The 16,146-nt window shown below is 38.9% G+C and overlaps 1 protein-coding gene across 1 annotated transcript in view; it reads left to right on the top strand.

Annotated features, from left to right (window-relative positions):
- TJP1 (tight junction protein 1) overlaps positions 1–15,924 on the top strand; it is a gene marked incomplete at its 5' end in the record, with an annotated part of 35,406 nt that extends 19,482 nt beyond the window's left edge. Inside the window, 7 exons of the mRNA XM_009083519.1 lie at positions 251–345; positions 844–1,068; positions 7,216–7,385; positions 8,090–8,531; positions 10,139–10,356; positions 11,579–11,722; positions 15,025–15,924. Coding sequence (XP_009081767.1) covers positions 251–345; positions 844–1,068; positions 7,216–7,385; positions 8,090–8,531; positions 10,139–10,356; positions 11,579–11,722; positions 15,025–15,119 — 1,389 coding nt within the window. The remainder of the gene's footprint in view (positions 1–250; positions 346–843; positions 1,069–7,215; positions 7,386–8,089; positions 8,532–10,138; positions 10,357–11,578; positions 11,723–15,024) is intronic.
- Positions 15,925–16,146: the final 222 nt, after the last annotated feature.

The raw sequence follows: 16,146 nt of genomic DNA, 5'->3' as shown, positions 1-16,146 counted from the left end.
CTTTACTGCTTGTGAAATAGCCTCTTAGCAACCTAACTGTGGCATGTTTCAAAGCAGAAGCTGAATATTTTTATGAAAATACTGATGGGGATCTTGCCATGCTGGAAACTCCTTCAATTCACCTTTTGCTAATATTTCATTGTTTTTTCTAACGGAGGAAGAGAAGACAGTCTTAGTTTTTTCAATCATAAAGTGCTTTATCTTTCTAAATGTTAGAATGTAAGAGAATATGCTATGCTTTTCTTTACAGCCTCCAGAACTAGCACCTAAGCCTGCACTCACAAGTGTGAGTGGTCCAAAACCATCTTCTCAAAGCCAGTATGAGCACGAGAAAACAACTTACAGGTAGATGCACAACTGATTAAATTGAGTTTTCAATGTGAGATTAGACTATTCAGAAACATATCTTAGCGGTTCAAATTGGAAACTTCAGAGAGGAGCCAGAGTATGTCAGTATGATTTCTGTGTCAATAGTAAAGCAGGACATAAAGTCAGTTGTTATGGGTGTGATTGCTGGGAAGGGGGAGGGACATAGTGTTTGTTCAGCATTTTTGAGGCAGAAAATGATTCAGTGTCTTCATCTGACTTCTGTGGTTAATTGAGATAATTAGGAAGCAAAACACAAGGGCAGTGTAAGGTAAAAGGGAATTAAGCATTTTCTTTCTTTGTTATGTCACAGCTGTCCAATTTCCATGCAATATAGGTAAAAAGGCAAGGTGTGCAATTATAAGAATTACATGTTTTTTGCTTTATTACTAGCTAGGTCATAAAATAGCATTGTAATTCAGGTACCTATGCTTGTTCCACTGTGCAAGGCAATTGAATATTATTGTTCTTGGTTAGGGCCCCAGAACCACAGAGACCTCAAGTGAAGCCACCTGAAGATATTGTGCGTTCGAATCATTATGATCCTGAGGAGGATGAGGAGTATTACCGCAAGCAGCTCTCGTACTTCGATCGCAGGAGTTTTGAAAACAAGCCATCTGCACAGGTTCCTGCCAGCCACCACTCTGAGCCCACCAAGCCAATACACTCACAGAGCCAGCTGAATTTCAGCAATTATTCTAAGTAAGTTTAGGCCTTGTCTTTTTTTTCATTCGGAAAAGGAGGGAGGCATATAGGACTAAACCAGAAATCCTGCCTGTGTCAGTGGGATTCCAGGGATTCAATTCCACTGAATTGAAATGGTGCATTCATGAAGTCAGTTTCTCTGAGGTGTAGCTTTTGTTTTGAAAACACATAACTGCATAACTTTTTAGTTTGGTTAATCATTTTTGTAGGTTTCAGGGCCTTGGTTGTGTTAGCTTTGCTTGCCACTTACTAACATACAATAATGGAATTGTTTAGGCTAGAAAAGACCACTAAGATCAAGTTCCACCATTAACCCAGCACTGCCAGGTCCACCACTTAGACCACATCCATGCCACATATACCTGTCTTTCACCTCCACCATTTCTCTGGGCAGCCTGTTCCAATGTCTGATAACTCTTTCAATGAAGAAACTGATGATCTTAAAGGTCTCTTCCAACCTTGATGATTCTATGAATTTTTCCTGATATCAACCTAATCCTCCCCTGACACAACTTGAGTCTATATCTTCCTGTCCTATTTCTTGTTACTTGGGAGAAGATGCTGACCCCAATTAGCTTCTGGGTAGTTGTAGAGGGCGATAAGGTCTCCCCTGAGCCTCCTTTGTCTCCAGACTAAACACCCCCAGCTCCCTTAGCTGTTCCTCATAGGACTTGTGCTCCAGCCCCTTCACCAGCCTCGTTGCTCTGCTCTGGACCTGCTCCAGCACCTCAATGTCTGTCTTACTGTGAGAGGCCCAGAACTGGGCACAGTACTCATGGTGCAGCCTCACCAGTGCCCAGGACAGGGGAATGATCACTGCCCTGGTCTTGCTGGCCACGCTGTTGTTGATACAAGCCATTTGCTGCTGGCCTTATTGGCCACCTGGACATACTGCTGGCTCCTGTTCAGCTGCTGTTGATCAGCATCCCCAAGTCCTTTTCCACTGGGGAGCTTGCCTGCCACTCTGTCCTGAGCCTGTAGTACTGACTGGGGTTATGGTGACCCAAGTGCAGGACTTGGCATTGTTGGCCTCAGCCCATCTCTCCAGATCCCTCTGCAGAGCCTTCCTACCTTTCAGCAGATCAACACTCACACTTAATTTGGAGTCATCTGCAGACTTACTGAGGGGGTGCACTCAATCCACTCATCCAGATCATCGATTGTGTTCTGTTTATGATCATAAGCAGGACATGACAAAGTATTTCCTTAGTCTAAACCTATGCTTTGAAAAATGTTTAAGCACTACATGTCTGATTTATTCCACTTCTGCATGCATTTGTTTTGCAGACAGGTTTGTACATGTTAGCCATGTCTGACATTAGGAAACTGAGCCTTTTGGGAATATTGCTGAGGCCAGAATTTAATCTGTTGATGGAAACATCTGTTTCCTGTATTGTTCTGCTTCCTTGATTTGGAACATTTTGATACAGAAATTGTGTGAAAGCTCATGCACAGATTTAGCTCAGGTAAAGAACTGGCTATTTTGGAGGATACTTAGACAAACTTTGTGAATATTCTCCACAGTTAGCTAGATTTGTTTTGATTCAAACTGTAGCAAAGTGTTTGGAGCTGTTACTGTGAAAAGCTATCCTGCCTTGCTGCATGCAGCCTGAAAATTGGGCTTTTTTGAAGGCTTTGGTTGTATTCCTGACTATTCAGGTCAAGCTGAAAATCTGGCAGCCTTAATGTAAATGAGATCTTTAGAGTGAAATAATAAACCAGCTAGCTGAAGTTTCATAGTGTTAAGTGCATGTGCAAGGTGTCTTTCATGTATGCAATACACTGTGTTTCAGTGCCTTAAAGGATTTAAGCTAGGACTTGGGAATCCTGTTCTTAGTCATTTGATCATTGTCTGTGCTATTCCTGTGTCTTTCTTTGTGAACTCAGCGTATTAGAATATTTCCAGAAGCTTGACAGATTTTAAAGGTTTCCTGTTTTTTTCTAAGTCTACATTGGGTAACTGTTTCTTATTTTGCTTTCTTATATACTAAGGGAGGAATGCATATAGTAATCTGTAACCAGTTCTGATTCTCAGTCAAGGATGTTCCTTATCCTTCCTTTTCACTTGCCCAGTATCTTGTGATGGAAAGATGAGAGTATAGCAGTCCTGCTCTCTGGGCACCATAGGCACAGACCTAAGAAAACTCTCTTGAGTGGACTCATCACAATCATTTGAAAATTCTGCTCTCACATAGAAAAACCAGTGTTACCCATAGATCATCCCTTGTGGTCTGTAGGCTTGGGGCTGTGTTGCTGTTGTAAATGCAAGTCATGCTTTGGGAGAAAGGTTGTGAGCTTTCCTCAAGTAATTGTGAGGATTGTAAAATTCTCCAGATGGAGTGTTGTAAGCTTTCATTGTGCTCATGTTATTCTGCACTCTTGTCACACACTGAAAAGCATGAAAGATATACACAGCTATTGAATTTGTGCTGCAGAACAGCTAATGGTTGAGAGGGATTATTCCATGCTCCTACCTGCTACTACTGTCTGCTGTGACACTTCCATTCTTTGGCTGCTTAGTTCTGATTTTGTTTTGATTGTTTGTTAGTGCATAACTTCAGGGCTTTGACTTATGGCAAGATGACACTGCCACAGAGGACTAAGATAATGCTGTTTTTAAGGCTGACAATTTCATAATATCAGGAGGACAAACATGTGTTGTGTTTTTGCTTTGTGAAAGAATGTAACCCTTAACAGGAAAGGACAGACATGGGAAAGAAAATTTACCCAGGGTAGTCTAGTGCAAATAGACAAATACTAAAATATTAATGGAAGTGGAAAGAGCTGAACAAGAACACTGCTCAGTTGGACAGTACTGCCTCGAGAAACACACTGCAGTGTCCTTGAGTGTAAACACAAACCAACCTCTGTCTTGAGAGAGGATTCAGATGGAGGACTCTGCTTTCACCAGCTTCCACATTGGACCCTGTTACTTGCTCATTATTCATCTTTTTTTTTTTTTTTCCCCAGTGAATTTCTGTGGTAAATGCTATTCTGTGAATAAACTCTTCTAAAAATAAACAGGACTAAATTTGGATTATACAGGAACTGTTGATTATGCAATCTCTTGCTCCTGAATAATCTTTGTAATGTATTCTGGATACAGAGGACAGATTTTATTTATTCATGAGCAATAGCTACAACTTTTTCACTGTTAAATATTAATGTGAAACATTAAATTATGTAAAGTTCCTTGCCACTGAGTAAGTATTGTGACAGTATGTATTTTTCCTATTACATGTGTACACATTTTTTACTCTTTTCATTTGCTGGGGTTTTATTTGCTTAATTTAGGTAATGTATGCCATTGCTAAAGCTGCTTTGCAATGATATGGCAATGCCATATCTGCATGTTACAGTTGTCAGGAACTGTTGAATAAGGGATAGTTTCTCTTCATGTGAGAAAATAGTACAACTTGTAAAACGACGTGTTTGAGTGGATCTAGTTGATGCAATTTGAGGCAAATATCCCTGTGGATAGAGTAGTGGATTTGCTCCTGCTTGGTTCAGTGTAGCTAACCTGCTTTTTGCCTGACATACTGCAGAACGAGGGAGCTTACCTGACTTCTGTATGGAGTAGGGTTAAGAGTACTCACATGAGCAGTTAGAACCTCAGCTGAGGAGGCAGAAAGGCACAGCATCCTGTGTGAACTGCTGAAAGTGTTCCAGCAGAGCTCTTGCCTTGGGAGTTTATTGAAGATCAGCAATGCAGTTGCTGTTGTACCCACAGGCTTATAACCTGCTGCACACTGCTGCATTCTAGTGATTCATTTCTGCTTCCTTTCAAATTCAAGTAGCAGTTTCATAATGAAGATCAAGTGGGGAAATAGCTTAGAAAAGAGTCCATCAATAATTAGGGGAATGTGCTGGGAGAAGAGGAGAGAGCTGTGACACCACAAGCACAACCAGCACAAAGTTGTGTTTAACATCAAGCACGTTGTTCTGTCATAGGCTCCTGGCCAAGGGTGACACAACCTCATCCACACTGCTCAGAACCTGGATGTAGCCAGAGTGGTCCCCAACACACTGCTGGCTTACAGCTTGTGACTTTGTGCTGGTTGTGCTTGTGGTGTCACAGCTTTCTCCTCTTCTCCCTTTGTCAAAATGTACTACCCTTCTGCATTTTTTAACTCCTGGGGAAGCTGGACAGCAGCTCTGATGAGGTGTGGACTCTGTTGGGGTTTTTTCTGTGGGCTTTTGCAGGGCTGTCCTTCCCTGGTTACTGTCTTCCTCTGGGAAGCAGTGATTTCAGGTGGACAGTTTTCTGAGAAAGTGGCTATGACTGCCCACCTGGAATAAAGACAGCAGTGAGTGAGCACATGCTGTAATCTGTTGTTGGATGAGTGGCTTGAGATAAAATCCATGGGAATGGAAACTTTACAGCACATCTAAAATGATCTCTTCTGCAGTGCTGGTTTTAGAGATACATTCATACCAGTGCTGTTTAGCCCACACATCATCACATCCATGTGGTCATCAAGCAGACTCTCAAAAGTTGATCAGCATTTTCCTTAGTTTCATAACATACTCCCCTGAAGCAGTAAAATGGTGTCTAAAATATCGTTGCCTATTACATATTCATGAGCATACAGAAAGTAAGGAATGAGGGAAAGCTGTCCTCATGTGAAATGTATTTTCTTGCAACATATAAGCCAGGTAAGTTGAAAATCAAGGGGAGTCATCAGTGTACTTATGGGGTTTTGTCTCTCCTAGTATTCATAAACACTGATTCCAAGAGGTCCTTTTAGGTTTTGTTGAACACAAACAGAAGCATTTTATGGTGTGGGCTCTGCTACTGGGTGAGCTGATAGTGCTACAGAGAGAGTTGCTGTGAGTGTATCCTCAGTACAAAACCATTGTCATTCTGTGCATGTTGTGACTGAAGAAGCTGTTGCAAATTGGACTATATGTGAGAGATGGTTAAAATATGGGATTTTTATTTTGTTCATTTCTTTCAAGACTGAAGAAGCTGTTGCAAATTGGACTGTATGTGAGATGGTTAAAATATGGGATTTATATTTTGTTCATTTCTTTCACTCTATTGAACAACTTTGTTTATTCTGATTGTAACAAATGGTTTAGTGTAATCTCAGTATCTGCCAATATGAGATCCTGAGTACCTCCTAATTCACTGAATCTCATATTGATTACAGTATGTGATCACTGTATATGCCTGTGGGAAAGGTCCTACCAGAAACATCACTGAATAGTGTCTGTTTCAACAACCTTGTCATATGCAGCTGCTAGGACTAACATAAGTGTGAAGAAATAATATGCTCAAGATAGAATGACTATTTTCTTTCATTCTTCTATTGCTGTTTGCTTTGCCATCACCTAGATTTCTTGGCTCTTACACTAGCTATGACTACTTGAAAAGGAACATCAAGTGGTAAGACTGTTGTTGATGTGAGGATGTTTTCAGGTGTCCTCTCTCTGTTACATTTCATCACGGGCATTATGTGCACTTAAAATTTTAAACACAAATTCTGACACTAAGTGTAATAAATATATTGCAGTCCAAAATTACAGATATTTGATAAATCAATTGTTTCCTGAAATAAACTTCTGGATAAAAATTTCTAGCATCAGAAAAATATTTTGAAAACAAGTTTTAAAGTTATCTACATTATGCACATAAAGCTAGTGAAGCTTAAGCTGATTACATTTCTAATTAAGATGGCATTGTTCAAATACTAGGTGTATTTAGAAAAGTTGAACTAGAATCCATTGTCCTTTTGACTTTTCAAAAACAACTTACCCACCCCCAAAAACTAGTGGATTTATATTTTCATTTTGAAGACCCACTAAATCAGAGAACACTTTTTCATTGAAATTACTCCAAACAAAGTTGGAAAATTGAGATCTTGCAGGCAATTATGCAAATACACCTGAAATGTCATCTGCCTTTTGTTTGCCATGGTTTGTGTTACTAATCTTCTAAAGGTCAATGTTGTCTTAATCTCTTGTGCTTTATAAATAAATGTTTTTATACTTGAGACAGGATACTCAAGAACATAATGTTTTAAAGTTTATAGGAAGAGATGGAAATCAGGTGATCATAGAAGAAAAAAAGTAGCAGTGAACACAGGAGCCATGAGGAAACCAAATAGTCAAATGTTGTTTTTGTTCATTTTATTTCAACAGGGGCAAACCAACTGATACTGAATCAATGGATAGGCCTGAAAAACGCTATGAGCCAATCCCTCAAGTTACAACTCCTCCTCCTGCTCCTTCAGTCCAGTATACACAGCCACAGTCGATTAACAGTCCTGTCCTGTCTCTCCCAGCACATCACAAACCTGCACTTTCTGAAGGTGAGGAGTGGTGAGGCTAACCTGTCTTCTAACAAATATTGTTTGTCAGGTGCTTGTGTGGTTGCTTCAGCATGTCTGCACTGGTAACTGTGTTGTTTTCCCACGGAATTTTGGAAGGATTATTATTGAAAATAATTTTTGACTGTAGTGATCTTGAGTTTTAAGAAGTGATTTAGTGATTCTGTCTGAAACTTGTAGCTTCCAGGTGTTAGACCTGTAACTGTCTCAGTCATCTCAGCCAAAGTGAACTAAAATTTGCAGTACTTGAAAAATGTACCTTTCTGTGCTTTGGACCACAATTCTTTAGACATGAGTAATAGTGGTAGACTTCTAAAAACTGAAGAAAAAATTGTTTTCACTTTGACATTGAGAGGATTGCCCAGTTCAGTCGAGTTTTCCGGTTTGTGCAAGTGCACAGTGGCATTTCAGTACCAGTTTGGGGTTTTTTGATCATGGTATCAACTATTTATTGAAAGGCCATACCATTGTATCCAACATACCTGTTTAGCAAGATCTTAGGTAACTTGCCTGAATATACAAAATACAGTAGGAGAGCAGATGATCTAGGACAACTAAGCTGAACCAATAGATATTTTATATAGCAGATTAAGAATTGACTAAAATGTGTTCTGATGTCATAATGTATGTGACTAGAAATTTTTGATTACTCCTCACAAATTCTGGTATTTTTATTTGCATTGCAGTTAACTCTGTGTCTGACCCTCCTCCATCTCAGAATAAGTCAGCAATTTTCAGATCCTCTAGGGAGGACACTGTGCAGTCCACTTTTTATCCTCAGAAAAGCTTCCCTGACAAAGGCCCTGTTAATGGAACTGAGCAGATTCAGAAGACAGTCACTCCTTCCTACAACCGCTTCACAACCAAACCTTACACGAGTGCTGCGAGGCCCTTTGAGCGCAAGTTTGAGAGCCCCAAATTCAACCATAATCTCTTGCCAAATGAAGCTCAACACAAACCAGAGTTGCCATCAAAATCTTCAAACTCTCCCCAACCCATTTTGAAAGCACACAGCTCATCGCAGCCTCCTGACTTCGAGAGTGGAATGGACACCTATGCTGTACAGGTCGACAAGCCTAAATATCAACCAAATAATGTTAATGCTGTGCCTAAAGCCATTCCTGTAAGGTAAGCTGCTGCTGCTTTTCTTTCCATGACTTCATATGTAGGAGCTCAGCTGTGAAAAATACAGCTTTTTAAACGTGCTTCCAATTTCTGTTGGTACTATAGTTGAAAGATTGGTACTACGAGTCTAAAATTCTGTCAAAAGGCACCGAAGGGCATTTGGATAGATCCTGCTCTGCCCTATGCCCCTGTACCATCTTGATGCTGTTATTAGAAAATGATATGGCTTTTATTTCCCATTTCTCATACTATCAATATAAATCTTCTGGTAGATAATCATCATTAGTCCTCTCAATTTATATCTAGAAGGTGGGATTAATTTTGAAGGATAGCTGTTGCACCAAATTGTATTGGTTCTGTGTGCTTAGAGAGATCGTGGTACATTTGCTTAAGAGGTACTTCAAAAATATTTGGAGAAATAGAAAGTAACTTTAGCAGTTTCTTATTCTCTTTACTATGAGACAAACCAACAGCTGCTTAAAAGCAGCTTGTGCTTGCCTACCATGATTTAACTCTAAGAACTCTATCAAGAGCAACAGGTAGTATCACGATTTTTAGCTCTTTGCTGACTTGTTAAATTCTTTTCACTAATATTTGCAGAACAGTATTTTATAAGTACAGCCACAAGCTGAAATGGGGAAATTTGGATTAGATATTAACAAAAAAATTTTCCCTGTTAGGGTGTTCAGGCACTGGAATATTGCCCAGGGAGGTGGTGGAGTTACCATCCCTGGAGGTGTTTAAGAGTCATCTGGATCTGGTGCTGGAAGATACGGTTTAGGGGGTTACAGCAGTGACAGGTTAATGGTTAACTTGATGATTTTAGAGATCTCTTCCAACCTTGATGGTTTTATGACTCTATTAATCTTTTGTTTCAAAAGAATCATACATGAACCAGACTTGAAATTTAGCTGTTTGTCCTATCTGCCCTGACTGAGAAATGTATTGATACTCTAAATTTGTGTAGACTGCTAGAAAATATGAAATTACTGGTTCTTGGAGTGAAATTCTTTAGAGACTGTTCTGAAATCTGCTCAAACCAGCCATTCATGTTACATGTTTCTCTTTAGCTGTATCCTGACAACCTGGAAAAAATTGTGAGGGGTTGTTTGGGGTTTTTTTCCCGCAAGCTTTGTTTTCAATGTATATATGAATAGAAGAGTTCAGGGTGACTTGAGTAGGAATTATTACACCTTATGGTATTAAAGTCAGAATAGGCTTTGGGGAAGAAAACTAAACTTTCAGGTGTTAGTTCCATTTAGTTTTATGAAGCTGAAGTGTGTGGTTGGGACAAGCTCTCTCTATAATCCCAGAAGATGATGTTGGAAACACAGGATTGAAGTGGTCTGATTTCTTCCTTTCATTATTTTCTGAACATTTTCAGAGTTTGTGGGCTTTGGTTGTTTTTTTGTGAAAATGTTTTCTCATGGCAAAGCTTGTACTACTTTCATGTTAGCTTTCCTGCACAGTTGTGGGGCATATTTAAAGTTTTCCTAAAACCAGTGCTAGCCTGCTCTAGGCTGTGCTCTGCAAACAGGTTAGAGGCAAGTGTGTCACTGACTTTCAAGAAGGAAACATTGATAAAACTGCTAGGCTTTCTGTCTCTTCAGCCCTTCAGCACTTGAGGATGAGGAGGAGGAAGATGGACACACTGTTGTAGCCACAGCAAGAGGTGTATTTAACAGCAATGGTGGTGTATTGAGCTCCATAGAGACTGGAGTTAGTATTATTATACCACAAGGAGCCATTCCAGAGGGAATAGAACAAGAAATATATTTCAAAGTCTGCAGAGACAACAGTATACTTCCACCTTTGGATAAAGAGAAAGGTAAGAGCTGCCACTGTGCACTGTTACTTAAAAGAATCTTTTTCTAACAACAGCAAAACGGAATATGGAAATAACCTTAATATTCTTCAACATATAACATAGATTTCTGCACGAAGATGTGGAGTATACATCTCACAAGACATGTGAGGGAAGGAATATTCTGCTTACTACTGAAAGTTGAGGCAGGATGGAGGCCCTGAATTACAAATTGAGAGTATTTAATTTGTGGGTTTAAATACTAATTTAAAACTTTTCTAATGCACTAAGAATCTTTGAAACAGTAGGTTTCCAAGGATTTCTTCTAGATGTCTTTATTAGAAATATTTCTTCATCTCACAGTTAAGGCCAAAAGAGTTCCAAAGCACATTATTCAAACTAATTTGATTTGAGTTAAATATTTTGTCTTTACTTAACACTTTTAAATACTCAGCAATTTTTTTGTTTCTCTAAAGAAAACAGTTTCGCTGTTCAAAACATACTCTTTTTTATAAATAAGAGTATATTTCTGACTTTTATTAATAAAGATTGTAGTGTTAAGGAATTTTTTTCATAGTAAGTATGTCTTGCATGTACACTGGACTAGTGGTATGAATTTTCTGACCTGTCAGATCCCTAATTTCTTCAAGTCAATAAACTCAAGGTGTTGCTTTAACTGCAAATTTATGAAATCATTACTTGCAATCTGCAGTTACTTTAAATATTTATAAACTAAATACAGCCTGTTCCTCAGCTGAATGTTACATTAACATTTGGAGCTTTTAACTGGGCACAGACTGTATGTTTGTGTGCTTTATCTTCTGACTATTGGGATGAGGGTCAGAGGCTCTTGAGCCACTGAAGGATTTTTTCAGCCCCCTGTGCCATAAAGCCCCACGAGCAGAGCATGGGCAGCTCTAGCACAAGGGAAGCCATGAACAAGGCTGGTAACAGATTTGGGGATTTGCTTCTTTAGATGCACCTGCTTAGAATTTGGTGGGAAAAAAATCCCAACACAATCATCACCGTGTATCCCTTTTCATTTTGAGTTTGTAGTGTGTTCTACTGGAAAGCTACTGGAGTGGGAGAAACCATCTTGCCAAGTGCTTTTCTTTACTGAGAGGTTCCAAATGTTGCTGTTTTTCTCTAAACTGAGTTGTTGAGTAGTTCTGCAATGTAACTATGTAAAAATTTGAACCCATTTCAAGAAACACCAGTAACAGGTTTTTCTTTCTCTTAACTCTAGGTGAAACACTTCTTAGCCCCTTGGTAATGTGTGGGCCTCATGGACTAAAATTCCTGAAGCCAGTGGAGCTGCGCCTGCCACACTGTGCGTCTATGACCCCTGATGGTTGGTCTTTTGCTCTAAAATCCTCCGACTCCTCGTCGGGTATGCTGTCCTCCCTCTGTCCTTTTGGGGCTTTTGGGTGCTATCGTATAATTTAAGTTATTATGGCTCAAGGTGATGCTGTGTAATATAAAAACTCAATCATTGTATTTGTGTCAAACTCTCCCATTTCACTTTCATTACAAATGTCTTTCTTACATTTGCTCACGGTGCAAATTCATAGCTAAAACCCTGATAGCAGAACAAGAGTAATATCTCTAGTCTATTAAATATGATCGTATTTTTCTATTCTGTCTTCTTTCTTGAGGACTGCTACTGCTGAATACACTTGAAATGATAGTCGCACTAAAACTGAGAGGAAATGAATATGTACCTCTGATTGGCCTTTGTAACATAACTGGTGTTTGTCTGTTGCTTAATTAACCATATAGGACTCTGGCAAATCTTAACAATTTGCATGCTCATAAATCATGATTTAACGCTTGTTAACTGTTTCCATGTGTGCAAGTTGATGCTAACAATTGGGTCATTTAAGAAAACTATAGTGTTCAGTAAAAGCATTTACAATTTATGCTAATGTAGCTGGTTTTTCCACAAGACTTTTCTTGCTTGCTCCTACCTATTTCTCCTCTACTGCCTTTTATCCAGAAGTCTCTGGTTGATAGTAAAAGTTGCAACTAGGTTGCAATTTTATTTACCTGTTCATTTTTACCTCACTGTGACTTTCTGGGGTGAGGGAGAGAGAATGTATTGGCTGAAATTGTCAGTGAGGAGCATAATTGAGAATTCTGGGCAAGTTTCAAGCAATTTCATGAAACGGCTGTGAGGTTACAGAGATGTAAAAAGGAATGTTTGCACATCTGGGGAAAAAGTCTTAAGGTTTTACTCAGCTACCTTCAAAATTTATGGTGGAAGGTTCAAGCCATTAATGTGCACGTGTGATCTAAGTACTGACTGAATGATGTACTTCTGTATACTGCATTTAAGCCACCATGTATGCATATCTTCTGTCACTGTGTCTATCACTGTCAACACCAAAGCACTGATGCTTTGAAAGATGAAAGCATCAATCCCCTTCACGGGGACTCAATAATCTAGAGGTATTAATGGCAATAATTTTTAGTTGTTTTTTATAAGCTATTATATGCATGTGTTGCATGCATCTATTTAACAATGTGTGTATACATGGCAGTGTTAAAACCTGGGCTCATAAATTAGAGGGTCCCAAAAGATATGACAACTATGTACAAAAACAACACAGCACTTCCTTTGTAACTTATAGCACCTGTTCATGAACTTACTTGAAGTGAAGGGAGAGGACTCAAATGATCTAAACAATAACTGAAGTTACTGAGACATTTTTCTCCCTTTCCAAAGTGGGATGTGTGTGTGTGTGTGCATGTGTGGGTGAAAGCAAGAGCGTGTATATTTAAACCCTAACACTTTCTGTACTGTAAATATAACACCACATTCTGTTAATCTGAAATGGGATGTATATCATAACATTGCTCTTTTGAGACAAACTTTAAAATTAGGCAATTCTGTCTTATGATATGTAAGTAGACCATACTGTGTCTTAAATAAATAATTGTTTTCTCTCTTTCTAAATTAGTTGGTTATGGGACTCTGATTCTTGAGGTGGCTTTATAATAACAGTTTATGCAATTCTGGGTTTTTTCCTCTCTTCAGTCGTCTGCTCTTCCTCATCTTTTCTCAATGTATCCATGTTCTGTCCTAAAAGTGACATTCATTTGCACTTACTAACATCCTTTCTGCCACATTTAAGCCTCATACATTGGTAACATACTGTTAAACCCCTTCAAAATCTTGAATGATTCTGGTATTAAAGCTGACCTGGGGAAGAAGGAGCCTTCTATGGCCACACTTATTAGAATGTGTTAGTTAAAAATACTAAAGGATCTCTATTTTCCTTTTCAAAGCAGTTGTATGTAAGTATGGGAAAAAACATCCTCAACAGCTAGAAGAGGTTGCACTGGCTACAGTATAATCCTTACTATGTATTTAGGAGGAAAGGTTGGAAAAAGTCTGCCTGTCTCATGTGCAAGACTAGGACCCAACTGTCCTGCAGTCCTCTTTTACCCTTCTAATTCATTTGATCATATGAGTTTTGAATGGAATTCCCTGAATCTCTAAAAGGAAAAATTTTCCAGCACTATTGAGGTTTTTGACTGAAATACGTCATCTCAGCTGGTTACAGTAAATTTGTTTACATTCTCTGACTCTACACTGGCCACTTCTATTCTTTGTCCCTACATCAGATGTTGCCATCACTCAGTGCATTGTGTACTTCATTTTGTTTTCATGAGATCTTCGAGAAAGTTACGTGGAGTTTGTATCAGTCTGGCTCAATACAGAGGTCTCACGTGTTTTCAGTCTGTGTGACTGGTTCTCTAACTTGTTGCACATTTTTCAAGGCAGGTCTGTTTTGGCCAAGCTATTTAATGTCCTTTATCTGAAAGGCTTAAGAGTACTGAAATGCATTTTTCACTTTCTGCTGTAGTGGGATGATGACATTTTTTGTCCAGTGGCAGCATTTAGTGGTGGGTAAATGGAGAATACTGTCTTCAGTTGACAGAGACAATTGACTGTGCAGATGGAATTGTAACCTTTGTCTGGTGGGATGACAGCTCATGATGTTTTCCCTTGTAACAATATTACCCAAGGACCTTTGACCATGGGTAGATAAGATCTGTTGTAAAGATTTTTGTCTTCCAGTTAACTGGAATCCCTTTTAGAACGTCAGTGTTTCAGGCTTTTTAAACCACTATCCTGAATGTAGCTCTAAAATTACTACAGTCTTGTCTGCAGTCATTGTCATCATAGAAAATAACACTCCCAATGTGTCATAGTGCTCAGTCACAACATGACTTCTGATTTGCCTCATTTCTGGTCAGAACTGTTCCACGACACTTCGAATGCATCCTACCCAGATTTGCTTTTAAAATGACTGGGGTTTTGATGTTTACTGGCAATTTGGGAAAGAGCCAGTGAACACCTGATTGAGTGTTACCAATTCTCAAATGAAAGCACTGTGTGGGTGCTGTAGAGTAGAATGAGTTCAATAGAACAATTCCTGAGTGCCACAGCATCTGTCTTGAATATCTATCTATCCTATGTTAAATGGAAGTAAAGGGATATGTTTTATTAGTAACATGCCAGCTACAGGGTTTTTTAAACAAAAAACCAAAACAGCAACAAGAGAAAACCCCAAAACAGGTGTTGCTTCAGAACTTAAAAGCTCCTGTCCAAAAGCTTGGTTGTTTCAAGATGTACACTGTGTGACAGCGGATACTAAACACCAGCATTGTGTTTTCCTCCCACAGGTGACCCCAAAACCTGGCAGAACAAGTCTCTTCCTGGGGATCCAAACTATCTTGTTGGAGCAAACTGTGTCTCAGTCCTAATTGACCACTTCTAAATATTAAGTTAGCTGACTGAGTAAATAATGTGAAACTGAGATGGACCTTACATATAAACTGAACCACTCTATCAAGTATTAACTGTTCTATAAGTGATAATGGATCTTAGTGTTTAAGCATCTTGCTTTAACTAACAATGGTTTAGCAAGTACACTCTTTGAACCATGGTCACAAAACATGCCACAAGCAGGGAGTGTACAGTGGGAACAAGGTGGGGGTTTTGCAGGTTCTGTATGCTTTGGTTTGGTTGTTCTTGTGTGTTCTTTTTTGTTTCTTTCTTTTTCTTTTTCTTTTTTTTTTTTTTTTTTTGGTTAAAGGACACTACTAGTTTTTTGTTGTTATCTGAAAGTACCAATGAAATTATGCACAGAGGAACTAAATTTGGTTCATACTCCAGTGGCGAAAACACAGATTTTTGGCTGTGTTTTTACAACTGTGTTTGTAACTCACAAGACTACGTTTTGGTCTCTAGTTTTTAAATGACTTTTGGTGTATATGTCCAATGAAATGACAGTCAACTTGGGGCAGCACAGTTTAGATGTCTTCCTCTGCTGAGAGGCTAATGCAAACACATCTACTTACTGTATATGGAAACGTTGTCCTGAGAACAGGGGGGAGGGGGAAAAGCATGTGGGATGACTATGGTTCAGTTGCCTCTGTGGATTTGTAAATTAACCACATTATTACAGACCTATTAACCAGCAGGGATGCCTTACCCTCATGTTTTTAATAGTCTTAGCTCTCATAGATCTCTGTATTAAGTTTGTATGGCTTTTGTGCTTACCTAGATAATATAACATGAGAGACTGGGGGGGGGGAAACAACAACAAAAAAACTTGTGAGTTTGGTTTAGAGAATGAGTATTGTTTGTGTTCATCAGCCAGAAGAGAACCAGAAGAAAATGATGGTATGTTTTCTGCTATGCATTTGAAACTTTATAGATGTTATAGATGGCTTGTATATAATGCGTGCATACCACTTTTGTTTTGGTTTGTAAATTAACTTTTATAAGCTTTACCTTTTTAT

The sequence above is a fragment of the Acanthisitta chloris genome, unplaced genomic scaffold, assembly GCF_000695815.1.
Source record: "Acanthisitta chloris isolate BGI_N310 unplaced genomic scaffold, ASM69581v1 scaffold13151, whole genome shotgun sequence".
Taxonomy (NCBI): Eukaryota; Metazoa; Chordata; class Aves; order Passeriformes; family Acanthisittidae; genus Acanthisitta; species Acanthisitta chloris.
This window is presented reverse-complemented; position numbering and strand designations above follow the sequence as displayed.